The sequence below is a fragment of the Chinchilla lanigera genome, unplaced genomic scaffold (assembly GCF_000276665.1).
Source record: "Chinchilla lanigera isolate Chin_1 unplaced genomic scaffold, ChiLan1.0 scaffold00055, whole genome shotgun sequence".
Lineage (NCBI taxonomy): Eukaryota > Metazoa > Chordata > Mammalia > Rodentia > Chinchillidae > Chinchilla > Chinchilla lanigera.
The window spans coordinates 15,193,984-15,212,396 of NW_004955456.1; the positions used below are offsets into that span (position 1 = coordinate 15,193,984).

The 18,413-nt window shown below is 44.5% G+C and overlaps 1 protein-coding gene across 1 annotated transcript in view; it reads right to left on the reverse strand.

Annotated features, from left to right (window-relative positions):
* Positions 1–18,413, reverse strand: part of Prkrip1 (PRKR interacting protein 1 (IL11 inducible)) — a 28,057-nt gene that overhangs the window by 5,773 nt on the left and 3,871 nt on the right. The window contains exons 4-5 of the mRNA XM_005396837.2: positions 11,133–11,218; positions 9,433–9,500 (exon numbers count right to left, since the gene is read on the reverse strand). Coding sequence (XP_005396894.1) covers positions 9,433–9,500; positions 11,133–11,218 — 154 coding nt within the window. The remainder of the gene's footprint in view (positions 1–9,432; positions 9,501–11,132; positions 11,219–18,413) is intronic.

Here is an 18,413-nt window from a genome sequence, read left to right on the forward strand (position 1 = left end):
AATTTAGTGATTTAGGAGCAAGGCCTCTACATGCAGAGCCTCGTACGTGCTAGGCATATGCTGTGTTGTGCTACTAAGCCACATCCCAAGCCCTCTACTTTAATTTTACCTTGGAGGCTTTTTGGTTTTTTGCCTTTTATAAATCTTGTTTTTTTCCTCTATTTATATTAAAGACTTCACAAAATCTTCAATTAGACCCTGATTTCTCCTCTAATAGGTACCTTTCTGGTCCACTGAGGAAGAATACTTTCTAAAAGCCAGCACCAATGATAGCCATAAAACCTGGTACTGGCCAGCGTAGTGACTCATACCTGTAATCCCAGCTATTTGACAGGGCAAGGCAGAAGTTCAAAGCCACTCTGGGCAACTTAGGAAGATAACGGTCTCAAAATTAAAGGACAGAGGCTGGGGCCCAGTGGTGAAGCACTTTGTCTACCTAGCACATGGGGCCCTGCATTCGATTCTCAAGAGACATGAAAAGAACAACAAAACCTCCCCAAAGACAGTATTATTCCTTCAGAATAATAGTAAGTGGAAACACATTTCAAAAGCCTTGAGTTCTTTTTATGCTCTGTAACCTAGCAATTCCTATGTCTGGAAATTTATCTCAATTTATGCCCTCAGAGAGCGAGGGAAGAGAGACAGACACATGCTACTCACTCAAGTGTCTCCCACAGAAGACCAAACCAGGAATCAATGCAATGTCTAATGAGCAGGGGGTTGGATGTGACACCGCATGTCAACTCTGGTACATTATCACGTCGTGCTTGCGCAGCCAGGCATTTGCCTGTAGTCTCAGCAGCTCAGGAGGCTTGAGAGTATCGGTCGGACACCAGTCAAGGCAACATGAGTGAGCCCTTGTCTCAACAAAACAAAGCAACAAATAGAAGGATGATCTACATGGAGATGATTTTAGCTTTTTAAAACTGTTTCCTTCCATTGTTCTTATTCTACTGTCTATATATTTTAAAATCAAGGAACGTGATATTTTATTCACAGACTATAAGCATACTGGATAAAACACTACCGATTCTAACTGAAACCAGTATATTTCTCCCCTGGTGCTGGGGACTGAACTTGGGAACCTGCTCATGCTAGCTATGTGCTCTACCAATGAGGTATAGCTCCAGCCCTGACACATTCTTAAAAAAAAATCTGATGAATGCAGGATGTGGTGGCACACACCTGTAATGCTAGCACTTGGGAGGCTGAGGTAGGAGGAAGGATAGCTGTGAGTTCACGGTCAGCCTGAAGAGCATAGTAAAACCCTGTCTGAAAAAGAACAACAACAAAAAAATCTGATGAATGACTATACTAAGAAATCCCTGTTCCATGGAATTGTAGGGTTATGGGACCTTACAATGTTAAGTGATAAAATCAGTACAACTATCATTATGGTGTTAACATAAATAAAGCTTATATATATATATATATATATATATATATATATATATATATATATATATATATATATATATATTTTTTTTTTTGGTCTTTTGAGACCGGGTCTTGATATGCAGCTCAGGCTGGCCTTGAGCTCACTTTGTAGCCCAGGCTGGTCTGGAACTAGCAATGATCCTCCTGCCTCAGCCTCCCGAGTGCTGGGATTACAGGCGTGTGCCACCAAGCCCGGCTTAATAAAGCTTACATATAAAAAAGTGAAGTTAAAGAAATGATGCTCAAATGTTACACTTATCTTACCTAAGGAATACTGATAATAATTTCAACTTTACTGTTTTCTTCATATCCTAAAAATTTCTAAAATTTTAGAATACTACCCTTTCTCTCAAAAGACACAAAGCAGGTCTGGGGGTACAGCTTCACTGTAGAGTGTTTAAGGTGCACAGCCCAGAGTTCCACCCCCAGCACCACAACAGAAAACAAAGGATATGAATAGATTTCCAACACAGTATTAAAAACAAAACAAAACAAAAACCAAAAAACCCCACAGTACTGTAGGGAAAGGGGGGAGACAGGCAGGGAAATAACAGCACAAACGCCTCAGTAAGCTTTCTGCCCATCCTGACTGGAAAGAGTTAAACCCTTGCCAGCTGCAGCAGTTAGGAGAATGAGAGGGCTGAGCTGATAAGCAGCACCAGCACCTGGCTAAAGTTAGCAGCCCCTCCCCACTGGGCAGTAAAGTGCAAGGAAACCACGGGGGCGGGGCTACACAACAGAAAATCCACTTAGCCTATAAACTATACACCCACCTGGACACTCGCACACACGTGTATTATTCTCTCACTGCATTACTGCACTATGCCTAGCTCCTTACCTGCTAACTCCACTCAGTACGTAAAATCCTTCTAACAAACCCATAAATTTTACACATCGGGCCTGCCAGGACAACCAAAAACAAAGTCTATTGGAGAATTTGCCTGGAGGCAGTGGTGGCCAAGTTCAGAGTCACAGGGACTAAAACAGCCAATCAGGTTGTGACAAGCTGGGGGCGGGCGTGTCTTTCTGCCATACTAATAAGAAGGGCAGAAGACAAAAACCCTCAGGTTGTTTGCTCTACACCCCTTACTCCTCTCTCACTCGGTAGCTTTGTCCCCTCAAATAAAGTGTTTCTGTTTTTTCTCTTTTAAAAAAAATTTGTATCTCTTATTTTTTATTGATATAAAGTTTACCATCCTGCTGAGCTGCGTGGACAGCAGAGCACCACCCTAAATGTTTTGTTTTGTTCTGAGTTTTTGAGGCTGGGTCTAGCTATGCAGATTAGGCTGGACTTGAACTCACAGCGATTCTCCCATGCCACCATGCCTGGCCCTAAATGTAACAGTAGCTTTAAAATTTGGCTTTGCCCTAAACAGTTCAACTGAAAACACATACTTAGCGCTTCTAAGTCAGTATTTCTCAGGTGGCAGGAATTCTGTCTCTCTCCCTGGCAATGTTTGAAGGTGTCTTTGATAGCAATGCCTGGAGGGAAGGTGGGTGCTGCATCTAGTGGGCAGAGGCTAGGATGCTGTTAAACAGCTCAGCAAACAGGGTGCAGCCCTTCCCAAAGAATATTCCAGCCAAATGTCAACAACGCTACGGTTGAAAAACTGCCACAGGTGCCTGGGGAGTGCTTAGCAACAAACCACCTTTGGGCGTCTCTGGCTTTCTGGGGCGGGCAGGTCTGTTAGGACAAATGAGACTGGGGTGAGAATATAGCACTTTGGAGTGCAAGGTTTCAGAATAATTCACACTGTATTCATGTCATCATCCAGACGTGAGTACCACAGAGTTACTGGACCAGCACAGAGACCAAGCAGTGTTGTAGGCAGCTGAGTTAGACAGCAGTATTACAGGTAGTCACACAGGGCTAAGCCTTCGAAGGAGCCAGTATGGAAGACAAGATAGCTTGCAACTGTGGGAGACAGGCACTTCCGCTGTGGGCCAGACCTCAAGACGAAAGATGAAACAAACGCACCCACATACCTCCCTAGGGATGGACATCAGGGATTGATATTCTGAACAGGTATCCAGCACCTTGAAAAAGCCAGGAAGAGTCACTAACTCAACCCTACAGGAAAAGCCCCTGTTCTGTATTTATGCCTGTTTGCTACATGACTCACTTCCCCATTTGATCCAGATTTAATCCATTTTACTTGAGCAATTATTCTTGTATTCTTATTGGTTGGCCATAGTTTTGTCCCGCCGCATGCCACCTTGGGATGTACGACGCCCTCGTTCAATTCACAGGGCTACAAAACTGGGAGTGGGGGAAGGCTGGGTGTGGTGGTGCATGCCTGTAATCCCAGCACTCTGGGAGGCTGAAACAAGAGGATCATTGCAAGTTCGAGACCAGCCTGGGCTAAAAAGTGAGGTCAAGGCCAGCCTGAGCTACATAGTGAGACCCTGTCTCAAAAAGACAAAACAAACAAAAAACCCCAAAACCCCCCAAAACTGAGGGTGGGTACAGTACTAAAAACTGCACAATCATAAAAGGGTTAAGGAAGGTGCTTTAAAAACTTCATTGGTGCGCACCAATAACCCCAGCACGTGGGAGGCTGAGGCAGCAGGACTCCAACTTTGAACCCACCCAGGCCAAATTAGTGACTTACAGAGACCCTGTTTCAAAATAAAAAATAAAAAGAAGGGCTGGAGATGTAGCTCAGTGTGATAGCTCTGGGTTCAATCCCTAGTACCAGGAAATATAAAAAAGTACTATGTAGTTCCAAAGAACCAATCCAAGTTCATTAAGTATAAACTCACAGCAACTTTACTTCTGGTTCTTGTTCCGAAAAGGTTCTTAAGAGTTACTGAGGAGGGGACGCTTCCCACTATGGCATATCTTAACAATGAAAAGGGAAGCCCCAGGAAACCAGAAAGTGTGAGGAGATCCTGGAACGGGAGAAGACAGCAATAGCCATCAAGCTGCCATCTGTGACCTCCTGGGCTCCTGCTGATCAGCAAATGCCTGGATCTGGCAACCCTCATCCTAATCTCCAAACCAGAAACACTCTGAGAAGGGAATGCAAAGAACTACACCCAGACGTGGCCACCGGGTGGCACACAGGGGCCGCAAGTGGAGAGCATAGCAGTGCTCTGGAAACTGACCTGTAGGTGGAAGCACAGCCCACACCATGTGGGTTAGAACCAGCGTTTGTCTTTTTGAGACAGGGTCTCGCTATGCAGTTCAGGCTGGTCTTGAGCTCACTTTGTAGCCCAGGCTGGCCTCAAACTCACAACAATCCTCCTGCCTCAGCCTCCCAAGTGCTGGGATTACAGGTGTGCGCCACCACACCCGGCTAGAACCAGTGTTTGGACACAATTAAACTGACTGCCCACTAGGCAAATATCACAAGGCCCAGAGCATCGTGATATTAATAGCCAAAGAGTTTGTGTTACAAAAGAAAAACACCCAGCTCATAAATGAGGACATCAACATTGAGCTACTTCCCCAGCCTTTTTATTTTTGAGACTGACCTCTGCCTCCCGAGTGGCAGCTCATAAATGCCAGGCTCATAAACCAGGAAATCAGGAAAATCAACTTGCATGGGTAAAGTCAATCAACAAAGGCCAATGCTGAGATAGCCCAGGTGCTGGAATGAGCAAACATTCACAAGCATCTATTTTTAAAAACGTCCAGGAGGGCTCATGCTATTACAGGAAAAGGGAGAAGGAAGACAGAAACGGCGGAGAAGGCGACATGGAAGGCTGTAATCCCACCACTCGGGGAGGCAGAGTTGGGTCTCAAAAATAAAAAGGCTGGGGAAGTAGCTCAGTGTGAAGGGTCCAAGCTTAACTCCCACTACTGCAAGGAGGAAAAAGAGAAAGAAAAGTAGGTACAGAGAACTGAATGGAAATTGTAGAACTTTTCCAAAGAACACAAAAAGTGAGATAAACCAGAAAAAAATGATCAAACTTGATAAAAGACATGCCTACAAATTTATGTAGCTTAATAACCCCCAAACAAGATAAACCCAAGGAAATTCACATACAAACATCATACTCAAACTTCTAAAATCTAAACACAGGGTCCCCTCCTCAGGGCCGCGGTCTGTGGATGCCCGGAACCCAGCCCAGTATCAAGCCTATGTATGCAGACTGTGTTTGCTCCTGTACACACATCTATCATGAAGTTTAATTTAGAAATTAGGCACATGAAGAGATTAATAATAACTAGTAATAAAGTAGAACAATTATCACAATATACTATAATCAAAGTTATTTAAAACTTATGAGTTGTTTATTTCTAGAATATTCCATTTAGTATTTTCAGACAGTGAGTAACTAAAAGTGCAGAAAGTGAAGTTCTGGAAAAGTGGGGGGATTTTCTGCAAAAGATCTCAAAAGTATCCAGCAGAAAAAAAAAAAGCAACCATAGAACAATTTAAATGACTATACTGATTTATTATCAGACACCACAGACCCAGACGACCACATCCACAGTGCTGAAGAAGTACCAGCCAGAATTCCATATCCAGTGACAATGAACTACGAGGACAAAGGTCAACAAAGACAGGAACAGCAGCTAAGAAAATTCACAGCTGACCTGTTCTGAGCAAACGACTGAAGAAAGATCTTCAGACATAAGGGAGACATGCCAGGAACAAGGAAAGAGCAACAGTTCAAATCTGGTTAATATTTGAGACTGTTCTCTTCTTGCGGTCTTTAAAAATATTTGATGTTTGACAATCAGCAGAGTGGGGCATGGTGGCACACATTTGTAATCCCAGCACTCAGGAGGCTGATACAGGAGGCTCATGAGTTTAAGGGCAGATTGAACTACATAGCAAGAACCCCACTCAAAAAAAAACAAACAAAAAAAACCAAAAACCCAAAATCAGCCCTCTCCCCCCAAAAAAGAACAGAAGTAGAAAAAGAAAATAAGCTGAACACTCGATAAAGTTTTCTATGTCTGCAGGTGTTAATTCATAAGACAAGTAAGAGGACCTACGTAGTGCAAAGTTTCATCCTTCCACTTTGGTTGATGCAGACTGGAAGCAGATTGCGAAGGCAGTAAGTGTACAGCAGTGAACCACATGAATGCCATAAAATAAGACTAAAGAATTAAAGACACAGTTGACAAACCAAAACAGAATAGAGAGAGAGATGTTCAAATAAAAGCTGGGTGTGGTGGTGCACACCTATAATCCCAGCACTTGAGAGGCTGAGGCAGGAGCATCAGCATGAGTTGGAGGCCAGCCTAGACTACATAGTGAGTTCAATCAAAGCTAGCTTCAACTATATAGCAAGACCCTATCCCCTCCCCACAAAAAGTTCAAATAATTCAAAAGACAGAAAAGGAGAAACAAACAAAAACAAGGCAACAATAAAAATGGTAGCCCTAAATCCAACAATACCAATAAAAAGTTTGACAGAATAGATAAAAAAAAATTAGTACAGGCTGTGCTCAGTGGCAGAGGGCTTGCCTAGGAAGTGCACGGCCCTGGATGCCACTGCAGCAGTGCAGAAACAAAAGTCATATACTTCAAACACAATGACATAGGTAGTTAAAGCTGGGAGGGACAGAAACACTTCTAGAACTGCACGCTCTGGACCGCTATATCCTAGAGAAAACCTTTAGAAAAGCAGTAAGGACCCTGGTAAAAACTACAAAAATCAAACTTTTCCAGAATTGTGGAATGGCTCCCTGGATTGTCTGAGAAAAACACCTGGATCCCAATAGTAAGAGTGAGCTCTGTGGTGCTTTAATGTGCCCTATTCCCCTTCTCCTCTGCCCAACTCTGATGCAGGGCTTCAAACCAGGAGCCTCCCACACCCAGCAGTTGTGGAAACCGGCAGCCACTGGAGGAGGCCAGCGGGCTGGCAGCCACATCCCCATCTGATCTGTCCCGCTCCTTGGAAGTTCTGGCAGCTGACCTGACTCAGAGCAAGCGGAGCGAACAGCATTTCCCTCCAGGGTACTTGTCAACTGCTATCAATGGCAACAGCTTATTACCATGGCAGGCACCAGAGGCCACCAGAGCAGCCGAAGCAGCCAAGGCACTGATCAAGAAGCTGAGGAGGAAACGTGGGGACACACATGTCAGACTATGCGCATGCCCAGGGAAGTCCTGCAAAGGCCCCAACCTCTCACCTCTGCTGCCCTGAGGCTCTGCAAGCAGGAGGGGAAGGCTGAGCAAACTGCACACGGCTTGCTGGTGCTGATGCCACACTCCAATCTATGTTCACAGCTCCTTGGCAAAGTCCAGGTGACTTCACTGGTTTAAGGCATTTAAGGAAATCTTTACTTTTCAGCCCAGCACTAAGCCTATCAAGCAGGCTTCAGCGGGCACTCAACAAAGAGCACTGGCTTCCCCCCACTGGGAATGTCCGTGAGCAACACAGGAAGTCAGTGAACACGTAAGAAGCAACGACGACAATGAGCAGCATCAATAGTAAATGCCGGATCGGGAGGGTCAAGCAGCCCGCAGCCCAGAGACCTTTCTATTTCATAATACAGGGGTCCAAACCATAGCATCCCCTCCACAGAACCTGACCCTCGCTTTTACGTCCAATCCCAGGTGCAGGTCAGAGAAAATGACCAAGTGGTCTACTCAAGGATGAGGTCCTAACAGCCATATTTTAGCAGTTTCGAATAATTTACTCTAGGAGAGGGTGAGGGATACCCTAAAAGCACCTACAGTGTGTCGTCTAGTAAACCATAACTCTTGAGAGAGCTGGCTCTGGGAGAGGCCGGTATTTCATAACCAGCAAAAGCCTGACTTTATCCTAAGCTCAAAACCACAATGCTGCACCCAAGAGCCCATCAGGTCAATCGGAACAGCCGACCCAGTGAGGCAGACAGCTGGCATCTTCTGGTCTCAGAATCCTTGGCCCTTTCTAGCTTTTTCTTGGCCTGTGGGGACCCTGGATGCACCCCAGCCCCATGATAAGTTTGGAGGTGGCAGGACTGGGAACACCATGAGATGCTGAGAGAGTTTCCAAACCCCATTCCTCCTTGTCGAGAGAACCTCAAGTTGGTCCAGGGCAGCAACACACCAGCTCCCAGTGAGGGCCCACACTAGGTTTCAGTTAGTTATGACAATTCTATCTTCTATTCTTCTGCAGGTAGGGATGGCCAAGTGACCTAGTATATAAGGTTACATCTGCTGCACCCTGCTGGGGAAACCTTTGCTCTCCAGTTTAAAAAAAAAAAAAAAAAAAAAAAAGACAAGAAGATAGGACCTGGGCATGGTGGTAAACACCTGTAATCCCAGCACCCTGGGAGGCTGAGATAGGAGGACTGCAAGTTCCAGCCCAACCCAGGCAACTTAGTGAGACCCTGTCTCAGAATAAAAATTAAAAATACCACCTCTTTCCCTTTCTTCCTGCTTTAAAAACGGGTATGATGGCAGGAGCTGTGGCAGCTATCACACACTCCGAAGGTAACAGCCAAGAAAATGACAGGGATACTGGGCTTCATGCTGCTGGGATACTGAACTCACCACCAGGCTTCTTATCATGTAAAAGAAGCAAATTCCTTTATTTTATTTTATTTTTTTTTGCAAATTCCTTTAAAACTGTGCGCTGGCTTTTTTTTTTTTTTTGGCAGACACGTTCTTAGCTGACTTGGCAAGTGACTCAATCAAAACCAAAGAGACACAGTGAGACTTCTGCTACGAATGCGGGACAGCTCCTTAGTCTTTCCCTCTGGAAAAGAGTAACGCAGGATGCAACCTGGGGAGCAGTCGCAGGCGCCTCCCGGCCGAAGACCTGTGAGAGGCCAGGAGGTTGGGGACGGACAGGGAGACTGCAGCAGTGACCAGCCCTGCCTAGGAGGGGCCTGGCCAGGACTCAACACGCAATGGCAGCTTTCTTTTCTGCTGAAGCCAGCGTGGCTTTCTGACATTTGCGACTAAGTGTGTACTAGCACAAAAGCTGTCTTCCCTCAGTGGCGGGCGCCCGCCCTGCACTATCGCCACAGTTTCTAGACAGTTCCACACTATGACGGACACCGAGAGAAAGGCCACAAGGAGAAGAGCGGGCACCACTTGCCTTCTTTTTGTTTCTTCTGTTCAAGTTTCATCTTCTTTGCCAGCAGTTTCTTCTCTTTTAACTTCTGGCTACAAAGGTAAAACATATACTGATTGATTCCTTAAATATCTTGCTGCATATTTTAGGAAATAAACACTTTCTACTGCACCTTTAAATACTTTACCCTAAGGTCAGGCAGGTAGTGCACCCCTGTAATTCCAGATACTTGAGAGGCCAAAGCAGGAAGATGACAAATACAAGGCCAATATGGGCACTTCAGCAAGGCTTCACCACAGAATACAAATAAAAAAGGGTCGGGCCAGGCATGGCGGCACACATCTGAAACTCCAGCATGCGAGAGGCTGAGGCAGGTGGACTGCCATGAATTTGAGGCTAGCCTGGGTTACACAGCGAGTTCGTGACAGCCTCAACTACACAGCAGGACCTTGTCTCCAAAAATAAATAAACAAACACACACACACATAGGTAGATAAATCACATCAAAATTGAAAAGGTGAGGAGCCAGGCAAGATAGTGCAGTCCTCTGGGACGCTGAAATGGGGATTCCAAGTTTAAGCCCAGCCTGTGCAACTTAGCAAGATTTATCTCAAAAAAAGGTCTGGGGTTGTGGCTCAGTGCAAAACCCCTAAATAAAATAAAAACAAAAAAACAAAACAAAAAACCCCCACAAAAAAACCACAGAAACAAAGAAACATAGGAGATGAAACTCAGGGCTCTCGGCTCAATCCTTAACAACATAAAAACAAACAAAAACCTTTATACTAACAAAAATACTAAAATAAAAGAAATACTTTCTCCTAAGTCTGGTATTCCAACATTATCAAGCTGTTTTCATTATGAATCAAGATCAAATTCTGGGGAGTCCTGAGGTAAATAAGCAATCCCCAAAATATGAGATATATTCACTCATATTCATTCTCCTCCTCTCTCTCCCCTTTGTGGTATCTGGGATTCAGCCTTTGCACTCCGCTACATCCCAAGCCTTTTATTTTGAGACAGTGTTTCTCTAAGTCATTAAATTGCCCAGGCTGGGTTTGAACTTGTGATCCTCCTGCCTTAGCCTCCCAGAGTGCTATAGAGATACATTTTCTTTTTTTCCCTCTTTTTCTTAAAAAGATGTATTTTCATCCCACAATATGTAGAGACTGTTTTTAGAACCCTGCTCAGCTCTCTACAAGTTGAGTGACCATTTGTTTAAAACACACACATACAAATGCACATGCATGTGTGTGACACACACGGAGGCCATATTACTATGGAGCAACTTGGGGAGGTCACAGACTCTTCTTTGAGAGACCTATTAAATGGGATGTTCAGCTACAGCACTTACTGTAGAAAGGCAGATGTGAGAGACACAGAAATCCTTATTCCCAGGCTCTGGGGAGTCGTAATGAGCTGCGGGAGAAGGGGCTTGCTCTCTCCCCAGGTACAGGAAGAAAACTCCCCGGTCGCTCCAGCTGAGGGTGTTTATACCTCTGACCTCTGCAGGTCACACAGGGGACTTCTGACTGCAAAGACTCCTCACTCATCAATCCTCGCTTTCGGGCTGGGACCACAGTTCAGTGGTAGAGGGCCTGCCCCGCATGGAGGTTCAGAACCCAGCACCCCCGAACAAAACCAACAAAAAGCCCCACAACAACCTGCTCGTCATACTTCCTGCCTGTCAGCCCCACTGTTCAAGGGTGCCCTGGTGCTCCTACCGCTTTTTCCGACGCTTTGCAGTCTGCTCCTCTGCAGCAAGTTTATTCTTTTCCAATCTCTTCTGAAACTCTGCATCCAATTTTTGCTGCAAAATAGTAAAAAACAAAACAAAACAAAAAACAACCACACATCACTTAAGAGATATATACTCCAGACTAGCAGTTTTGCCTGGGCAGAGCAGGGACGTTGTAGAGGCCTCACCACTTGGGGGACTTCAGGCACCAGCCAGGTCCCCAGGGCTCCTTTATTTTAAAAGCTTCCCCCTTAGGCAGGGCAGGTAATCAATACATGGCTCTCTGATGGGGACGTAACTCAGACCACTGCCTTACACACAACAAAATCTGGAGGAAATCCAGAGGGAGCACACAGAGGCCCCCTTGAGGGCAGAGGCAGTACTGACTGCTTAGTCAGAACCTATGACCCAGGACAGTCCATCACACAGAACGGCCGGAGGGCCAGAGCGGGGAAATTTCTAGTCCTAACTCTAGCAGCAGTCACCAAGTGCCATGTTCTAACGCGGCCTAACCCATGCACCCACTGCTAAACACATGTACACACCTGTGCACCTACGTGTGCACTATATTATTTCTTCCTGGCAGTTGTTTCCAAGCCTCAGCTTGCTCATCTGTAAGTGTACAGTCTAATGTATAAGCCAAAAGATTTACTCACTCCAGAGAGCTCCCTCGTACCTCTACAAAGTCAGCCCCCGATTCTGCTCCGAGATAACCACTGTTCTAATCGCTTCTCACACAGAGAGGCTGTTCCTGTTCCAGGATTTCATATAAATTACATCATATAGTATGGTCTCTTTTGTGCAAGGCCTCTTTCACTCAGCATGGATATTTTTTTGGAGACAGAGTCTTCCTAAGTTGCCCATCCTGGGCTCAAACTTGGCGATCCTTGTACCCAGCCTTCCAGAGTGCTGGGTTTACAGGCGTGTACCACCACACCCGGCTCACTCAGCATGCTTTAAAGAATCACGTGGCTGGGTGCAGGGGCATATGCCTGTCACCCCAGCACTAAGGGAAACTGAGACAGTGCAAGTTTGAGCCCTATCTGGACAACTCAGCAAGACTGTGGCTCAAAATTTTAAAACAGAATTGTCCAAGTTGTTGCATTTATCTGTAGTTTGTCCCTTTTTATTGCAAAGGAGCCGCTCTGAAACATCCCCTGAAGGCCATACGCTGAAGGCTCAGTCACCAGCCTATGGCATCACCAGGAGGTGGTGAAACTGTAGGAGACAGAGTCTAGTGGAAGAAAGGGAAGTCACTGGAGACACTGAGCTCTGGGCCTTTCTCTCCCGACCCCCCTGCAGCCACCATGAAGTAAGCAACCTCCACTGCCATGTGTCCTGCCATGATAAAAATGGTCTGGGACAGACACCAGGAAACTGTGAGCTCAAATCAAACTTTCGTCTTTATAAACTGAGTATCTCAGGTATTTTGCCACAGCACTGGAAACCTGACATAATGGGAAACTATTTTATCAATGTTTAAGTTTCATAAGTCTTTTACTAGTTACACAGAAATTCTCTAGACTGATTTTAATAACTTGTTGGAAAGCCAAATGCTGTTGAATAAAGTGGCTTTCCTTCTTATACATAGCAGACAAATACAAGTTTGAAAGTATCTGTGTCTCTGAGTCTTCCTAAAATGCACAGATGTATTCTATGAAATTAACAGGTATAATGGCTATACTGAGGAAAAGAACTTTTTTTTGAGACAGGGTCTCACCATGTAATTCAAGATGGCCTTGACCTCACTACAGAGCCCAGACTGGACTCAAACTCAGGGCACTCCTCCTGCCTCAGCCTCCCAAGTGCTCTAGGAAAAGAACTTTTTTGTGCATGTTTTAAAACAAGTAACATGGAAAATTCCAGCACTCGGGAGGCTGAGGCAGGAGGATCGTTGCAAGTTTGAGGCCTGCCTGGGCTACAAAAGGAGCTCAAGGTCAGCCTGAACTGCTTAGTGAGACCCTGTCTCAAAACGACAAAAACAAACAAATAACATGGAAAAAATCTCTTTGTAGGGTTAGAAGTCAGATGTGTATTTGGAAAATCAAAAGGAACTGGCCAGGGCTGGGGAGATAGCTCAGTGACATAGTGCCTGCTTGGCAAGTGAAAGGTCCTGAGTTCAATCTCTGGTACAAAAAAAAAAAAAAAAAAAAAGAATTGGTCACATATTACTTAATTTGCATTAATAAGGTGGGGAAATACAGGAGCACTCCTCTCCATGATTCTGTCCTGTGCATCTGTCCTCTGGAGCAGTAGCTGTTTTCTCCATCTGCATTTTCTCCCACCTACACTAGGTGTGTGCCACCACCCCATGGAAAATTCAGTGAACATGGACATGAGCCCCCCGAGGACCCAGACTATCTTTTCAGCTGTGAACTAAAGGCCAACAAAGGTTACCATTTTAAGGTGGGTAACGATGAAAATGAGTATCTGTTACCAGTAAGAAGAGTCTGTTTAGGGGCTGGCACACATTGTCAAAGCAGAGGCAATGAATTACATAGGCAGTCCAATTAAAGTAATGACAACTTTGAAAATGTTTATACAGCCAACTGTTTCACTTGGGGGCTTTGAAACTACACTATCTGTGCTCTTTTTTTTTGGGTACCAGAAATTGAACTCAGGACCTTGTGCTTGCCAGGTAGGCACTATGCCACTGAGCTATATCCCTGGCCCCCAGAGTTGGGTCAGGTCCCATGCATATGAATGGACAGCCCTTAGTAACTATGTAGGCAGATGCAGAGTCAGGAGATGAAAAGGGGAGGGGAGGGATGGTGCACCTGTGTAATCCTAGTGCATAGGGGGCTGAGGCAGGAGGACTGCCATGAGCTCAAGGCTAGCCTGGGCTACATAGTGAGCTCAAGGTCAGCCCGCATGACGTAAGACCTGGTCTCACAAAAAAAAAAAAAAAAAAAAAAAAAAAAAAAAAAAAGAAGAGGAAGAACAGGTAAAACTGAAGTATATCTAAAAAGTGATCGGCTCCTGGAAGTGGTAGCAAGGTTCAAAGATAAAAGTAAAACTAGCTCTAGTGAAGAGGAGGATGATGATGACAGAGATGAGGATGGATTTTGATGAGGAAACTAAAGAGAAAACTCCAGGGGAAAAAATTTATGTAAGATACTCCAGTCAAAACACAAAAATCAAGCCAAAATGGAAGCCTCAAAAACCATCAACACCAAGATCAAAAGGCCAAGAATCCTTCAAAAAAATAGAAAAAAATTCCTAAAATACCCAAAGGACGTAGTTCTGTAGAAGTCGTTAAAACAAAAAATGCAAGTATAGAAAAAAAGCACAATGAACAGTCCTGGCTACTCCTGAAGAGCCCAAAGATGCGGAGAGAGAAAGAGACAAATATAGTCCACACTGAGTAACATCCACAATCCACACCGAAGTCTTCTATTTTATTCTGGTTTTTTTTTTTTTTTTTTTTTTTTTGGTTTTTCTCCGGTACCAGGAACCGAACTCACGACCTTGCACTTGCCAGCGGCCCTTTGCCGCTGAGCTAAATCCCCAGCCCTATTTTATTCTGTTTTGTTTTTGTTTTTCTTCCGGTACCAGGAATCAAACTCAAGACTTTGCACTTGCCAGGCAGGCACTGTGTCGCTGAGCTAAATCCCCAGCCCCGAAGTCTTCTATTTTAAACTCAATCCCATTTCCTGATTTGCCACTCACAGCCCCTTCCAGGCTGGAAGGAACCTCTTTCCTAAAGCACTTTCTTTGCTGTGATTCAGTGAAACTTACATACTGCTTTTTATTACTTGTGTATATGCCTGTCTCTTGACAATGTTTTCATTAGTTGGTATCTCTTTAGCTGTTCGATAAATATGTGAATGAATAAAAAAATACGTAAGAATACTATACAAATGTCAGTGTATTTTCTGGATTCCCATTCATAACCAATTAAAATACATCTAAGAGGGGCTGGGGATTTAGCTCAGCGGCAAAGCGCCTGCCTGGCAAGCGCAAGGTCGTGAGTTCGGTTCCCGGTACCGGAGAAAAACCAAAAAAAATAAAATAAAATAAAATAAAATACATCTAAGAATTACCCAGCACCACTGCAATCAAAAAACTTAAAACACCTTTACATATGTGGTGAAAGGCATGCAACATTTCCACAAATCATGAAGATACAAAAAAGACTTAACCAAATGAAAAAAACCCACAAAATTTCTTGATGAGCTGATTAAACACAATATCCAAGTTACAGATTCAACTCAATTTTAGCAAAAACAAAAAAACAGTATCTTTTGGGAGGGGGCAACTAACTCAAAATTCAGGCACAAAAGTAAAATGCACCAAGTTGCTGCTTTGGTGGCACCTCCTCTCTGTTCTCACCAGCTGCCTGTAACAGGATCTATGACCTTGTTTCCTTCATTTGACACAATTAAAGTCAAGAGAGGCACCTCCCATTCTCGACCTGCATAACGCCTTCAATGTCCTTTAGACCACATGAGGACAAGCCAGGCGTGGCAGCACAATCCTGTCAGCCCAGCATTCTGCGAGGCTGAGGTACAAGGATTCAAGCTTGAGCCCAGCATGGGCAACTTAGTGACTAAGTGTGACCCTGCTTCAAAATAAAACATAAAAAAGGGCTGGGGATGTAGCTCAGCGCAAAGACTCTGGGTTCAATCCCCAGCATCACCAAGAGGGGCACACCTACACCTGAAGTCACTTCAGATAACTTATTATTATTATTTTTTAACACATCATGGCACCAAAATGCAGGGCATTTTGCCTTGAGGGTTCTGTCACAGACAGAAAGGAAGCTCGTTTTCCCCTTGGTCCTGTTACAATGACTGCACCTAATTTTAAGGCATTCAATGTAAGTAATTCTGAGTCAACCAGACAGAATTGGCATTATTTATTCAAAATAAGACTGTGGCTTTAAAAATTAATCAAAAATAACACTCCAGTGTTGAATGCTTATAGCAAACTCCAAATCCTCCTGGGCTTCTCCAAGTACTGTATTTTGGGTTATACCGACAAGATTAGACATTCTGCCAGAGTTTCCTCTTGGATCATGTGGCTCCCTACTATGATTTCAAAGAAATGATTTCAAAGAATAATGCTTTACATTTACTGATTCCTAGAGCCTCAAAAAAGGTCCGATGCGGAGCAAAGCACACTACAGGTATTCTGGAACATGCGCCCTCTAGTGGTAGGTACATCTGCAGGCACATTTTCATCGAATCACTATACTGTACAGCCGGCTACCTAAAGGGAGATCTAAACGCACCACCTTCTTCCCCATGTAACACTTGGTTGGCAGCGGTTATGTGGAGAACTGCTGCCCAGTGGGTCCCATGTGCTATCATTATCCTAGGTATTTTTTTTCTAGTCCTGAAGAATGAACCCAGGGCCTTCACATTCAGCTACATCCCAGCCCTTTCTGAGTCAGGGTGTTGCTAACTCACTAAACTGCCCAGGCTGGGCCCACCTCAGCACGATTATGGGTATCTGGCACCACACCCAGCTATGATCTTAGTTCTGAATGTACACTGGGTCTCTCAATTTCTGTGGGGCTGTTCCTTTTTTTTTTTTTTTTAATTATTCTTAATTTTATTTTTTAACTTAAATTTATTTTTCACTGTACATAAAAACAAAAGTGAGGTGTGGGGGATACAGGTCAGCGGTATAATATTTGCTTAGCATGTGCAAGCCCTAGGTTTGATCCTTAGCACTTCAAATCACAAAGGAAAAACAAAATTTCCAACTGTGTATTATGGTTCGTGTCTGGATGTCCCCCTAAAGCCTCATGGAGGTACGAGGGGTGGACTTTTTGGAGGCAGTTGAATCTAGAGTTTGTGATTGGGTCATTGTCTAGTGCTGGGATTGGAGGTGTGAGTGCTATACCCACCTGAGGGCGAGTAGTGTGCACACACTATAAGGGAAGGAAAGAGGCTTGCTCCTCTCCCCGCTTTTTTTTTTCCAAGACAAGGTCTCCCTGTATAGTTCAGGCTGCCCCTGAACTCACTATACAGCCCAGGCTGGCCTCAAATTTGCAGCAATCCTCCTGCCTCAGCTTCCTCAGGGCTGGGATTATAGGCATGCACCACCACACCTGGTCTACCCTTTTGCTCGTTACATTTGTATCTTCTCCTGCCATAAACTGTTGCCCCTCTGCTACTCGACCCTTCCTTGGAGCCACCTGAGTATGGACTGAAACATTCACAAACTGTGAGCTAAATAAAGCTTTCCTTCCTTAATTTTGGGTATTTTGTCTCAGCAATGAGAGAAAGGTAACTAAAACACTATTGTTTTGAGGCCCCATGCAATGCTTTAATACATGTAATCCTGTGTAATGTTTAAATTAGGTTACATGTACCTGTTTCCTCAAATATTTTTGTGGTGAAAACATTAAAAACCCATTGTTCTGCTTTGATGAATTATGTGGTACATTATCCTCATTACCGTCACCCTATTGTGCAATAGCATACCAGAACTTCTGACCCTTGTCTATCTAAACTTAGTGCCCACTGACCAAACCCTCGCATCCCTCTCTCCCACATCCAAGGAGTACATTTCAGGTGCATCAAGAGAAAACACTTCAGGCCCCTCCAGCTAAATACAGAAAGTCTATGGGAGCAGAGTGGCACATGCTTGTGATCCCAGCTACTCAGGAAGCTGAGGAAGGATCAGTCCAAGTTTGAGGCCAGCCTAGGCAACTTTGTGAGAAACTGTCTCAAAATAAAATGTTTTAAAAGGACTGGGGATGTAGCTCAGAGATACAGGACTTGTCTAGCATGCATGTGGCCTTCGGTTTAATTCCTAGCATGAAAAAACCAAAAACCAGTCAGAAAACTTTTTTTTTTTTTCCTTGACATAAGGTCTTGCTACATTGCCTAGACTGTCCTCAAACTCCTGGGCTCAAGCAGTCCTCTTGCCTCAGCCTCCTAGAGTAGGTGGGACTAAAGTATGTATCACAGCATCCAGCTTTTAACTGTCCTTTCTTTTATAGTGCAATAAAACTTCCTTTTTAAAATTAGTACATGTTCGGAGAACATGAGAATGCAGACTAAGCCTGAGGGGTCAGAGGTCCTGTGGCCTGGGGTCATGAGAGCCGCTTGGAAGCTGTAAACCAGGAGGACCTTGCACAATACATGGGGAGATCCCCTGGAAGCCATTCTTCCTGACAGTACAGGCTGTGGTGGAGCCCTGGAGAAGTCTGCAACAGGATTCCTGCTGCCTGTGCTGACAGTTGGGGAGAGGACACTAACTGGTTGTGGGGTCCCAATGCGATGGGAGGCTGCAGAGAAAACGCTACAAAAAA